The sequence below is a fragment of the Sinocyclocheilus grahami genome, unplaced genomic scaffold (assembly GCF_001515645.1).
Source record: "Sinocyclocheilus grahami isolate Dianchi unplaced genomic scaffold, SAMN03320097.WGS_v1.1 scaffold9328.1, whole genome shotgun sequence".
In the NCBI taxonomy this organism is placed as follows: Eukaryota; Metazoa; Chordata; class Actinopteri; order Cypriniformes; family Cyprinidae; genus Sinocyclocheilus; species Sinocyclocheilus grahami.
The window spans coordinates 2,299-5,776 of record NW_015512545.1 but is presented as its reverse complement, the minus strand read 5'-3'; the positions used below and the strand labels follow the sequence as shown (position 1 = coordinate 5,776).

Genomic DNA, 3,478 nt, shown 5'->3' with positions numbered 1-3,478 from the left:
TCTGGTATTGGTGTATTAGGGGCATCATTTGCTTCAGTGACGCCTCTTAAAAGCTTTGATGTGAAGTTGCCGCTTAAGATCTCACACTGGATTTGCTATAATGAACTCCGGTCTAGAGTGGAGGGAGGTGCACCTTGTCTCAATTACCCATAGACCGCACCTCATCTCTGAGGAAGCCAAGAAGTGGAGAGACAAATCCCAATGGCTTTGTCAAAAGGTGGGCATGATGACTCAGTGAGGTTGCATGATGTTCATAAGAAACCTAAATTAAATCATCATGCACTGTGTAACTCATGGGTTGGCATGAGTTTGATGCCAGAAGAGCCTTTGAAGCAAGCAGCCATTGGATTATATAATATGCATATCAAAATTCAATTACAGCACCTTAAAGTGCTACAAGATCTACAAGCTGAAGCTACGAGCTGGAAAGTAAGTACTTATCCCTTTTAGACAATTCCCATTAATGCTTTAAAAAAACATGTTCTGAGTATTAAACTTCCGGAATAATTTACTCACCCTCCTGTTGTTCCAAACCTGCATATATGTCAGCAATGGGGACCATTAACTATTTGATTACCAGCATTCTTCAAAATGTCTTCTTTTTTGTTCAACATAAGAAAGAAATTCATACAGGTTCGGAACGACATAAGGGCGAGTAAATGGTGACAATTTTCATTTCTGGGTGAACTACTGCTTTAATTCCTTACTAAAGTCAAGTTATTCCTTACCTCTGCATCAGAAGCAATGTGCATGTGCATTTTAATGTTTAATCCCATATTACATGCACAAAATCGGCTGATAGCTTTTTAAACGTCACAATGTCTTGCTTTAAGATCAACAAAACATCTCATATGGGCTGAGGAGCTTCTACATATAGTAAGACATTGTCACACAGCATGCCTCACACAGAATGCATGCAGCTGCCACATTCTTGACAGGACATGGTGACAGGATGAGGAAGAGGGAGAAGGGAAAGGGAGTGTTACATAATGAAATAGTGAGTTTACATGGGAAGTACTTTTGGAGAATGTGTGTGTATTTGTCCTGATGTAATTTGATCCTATAATAATGCAGTACTCCTTAGTGAAAAACAAATGAGTCCACACTGATGCACCTCTTGGATGAAACCAAGACCCCTACAGCTACAGTACATTTTCACTGGCTTGGTGGGATATTGCATCAGGATGTACTGTACAACATGTTTCAAGGTTAAATATGTTACTCTGACTCTCCCCTTTGGTGAGTTCTTTGGTAAGAAACATTCACCTCATCATTATCTTTCTCCGAAATGTTTTCACCAAAGGAAAAAACAAAGCCCAAGGGGCATCAATCAGATGTGGCAGGCTTGCTGGCATAATCTAATCACGGAATGGGACAATGGTAGCCAATATAAACAATAAGCCAAGCAGCTGTGGGCAGCCAGACAATGAGCGCAACTGGGAAGCCAATGGCTGAGGTAAGGGTGGAGTTAGCAATCACATCTGATGAGCCAGACAGATAGCTCAAGGGCGAAGGAGCAAGCGAGAGAGAGCAAGAAAGCAAGTGAGAGAGAGAGACTTTGGTAGAGAAATATACACTGGTCAAAGTTCCGTATCGCATGTATCTTTTCCATGGTGTGACCGTCTTCAACATGCACAGGCACACAACAGAACACTGACGGAGGATAAAGAATAGTTTTTGATTTACATTCAGCTGTGTAATCAAAAAGAATTAAGGGCACTGGGAAAATAAATAAATAAATAAATAAAATCAGTATTTTCTCTTGGTTTACAGCAAAAAAAAAACTAAACTAACAAGATAAATTCTCCAAGAAATCAATATTATTATATTATATTATATTATATTATATGAGTTTAATAATATAATGTGCTGTTTTGTTTTAAGCATACATCTAACAATATTTAGTAAGGTTCAAGCTTAAAACAAGAAAAATATTTATATTATTTAATTAATATCTAACATAATATTTAAAATATATATAATATATTGTATATGCATTATATATATATTTAAAAAGCTAAACAAATTATATATAATTTTTGCAGCATGTTTTCTGAGAACAACTTATACATAAATGTTCACCTACAAATATTTATATATTTTTACTGTTTAAAAATATAGACAAAACTGTCAAAAACCTGAAGTGATTGCAGTACTTTATATAATAAGAGTGGACTGCTGGGTGCCTCAAAGTCACTGCTTTACGGACCAAAATTCTCTGTGGCCCAATTAGAGCAGGTCTCGGTCATCTCTTTTTTCAGTCTCAAGGCGTCTCTCCCCCTCAAAGATTTAGTCAAATCTCTCCCTGTTCTTAGCCACCAGTGAGAACTAGAGCTTTCTAAAGGGGACATTCATGACTGCTGATGACACAAAGCACAACGCAGTATTGCAGCTAGATATGATATTATTGAGTAACATGCTGGAGCAATGTCTCAGTTTGGTGTTAAAACACAAGTTAACAAGCTAAACAAATACTGTGGACAAAAACATTACAGAGAATCACAACAGGGAGATATCATAAATGCTGGACAATTCAAACAACATTTACAATACCTCCCTTTCAAATAAACATGAGCTCCCTGTAATATTTATGGTGATGTTCTGTAAATTTGCCATATAAATGAGGCCCAATTAAACATTACGAGAGGAAGATTTGGGTCTCCAGCAGGCCCAGTAAAATCTAACATTCCCTTTATAAGCTCTCAATAGGTGCATCTGGCTCTTACTGTCCAGTGTGAACTCTAGCACAAACTCGCTGCTGTCAACGGAGAAGTTGTGCTTCCAGCTGACGTTAGCATAGTCATTGTTAGCATCCACGGTCAGATTCCAGATCTTTACATTCGGGGCTATGCAGAACAGGTGGGAGAGGAGTACACTTAAATATTTTCTGATACAAACACCGGCACATATGCTTAAACTTAAAGACCCCATGAAACCTAAATTTGACTTGTTTCTTTTAGATAATATAGATTTCTTAGCTTTGAGGTCATCTATATGCTAGTTGACAAATTAATATACGATCCTCTGGGGAAAATGGACCAAACATATATCATCCTGAGCTTCGGGGCACATTTAAAAAATTTGTCGAATAAAATGCTCTCTAGAATGAAAATATTCCCTTAATAGTCACATTAACGAAACTTCCTGTCCATTATCATTAATGTAGTGATGCATAAAGCACCACTTCAGTATAGCTCAATATACCTCAAGCAAAATCGAAGAATGAACTGGTGTGACGTCTATTCAAACTAAATCTGGTCAAAATGAAGTTTGTTTGGAATTTGTTTCGGTAGTTCAAAACAACTCAAAAAGTTCACCAAAGTGAACTTTCTGGAAAAGTTCGCACCGACTGGTAAATACTTTTATAAATACTGTTACGTTATTGAGATTATTGCACGCAGCATATATTTGAATATTCATCTAAACACCACTTTCAGCAGCATGGGTAGTGTCGATGTATGAAAACAGTATATTGTTG

General features: G+C 37.1%; 1 protein-coding gene across 1 annotated transcript in view; it reads right to left on the bottom strand.

The window, feature by feature from the left end:
* Window positions 1–3,234, bottom strand: part of LOC107578217 (neurofascin-like) — a 5,991-nt gene extending 2,757 nt beyond the window's left edge. The window contains exon 1 of the mRNA XM_016264195.1: window positions 2,727–3,234. Within this exon, the coding sequence (XP_016119681.1) occupies window positions 2,727–2,931 (205 nt within the window). The 5' untranslated portion in view covers window positions 2,932–3,234. The remainder of the gene's footprint in view (window positions 1–2,726) is intronic.
* Between the last annotated feature and the right edge of the window lie 244 nt (window positions 3,235–3,478).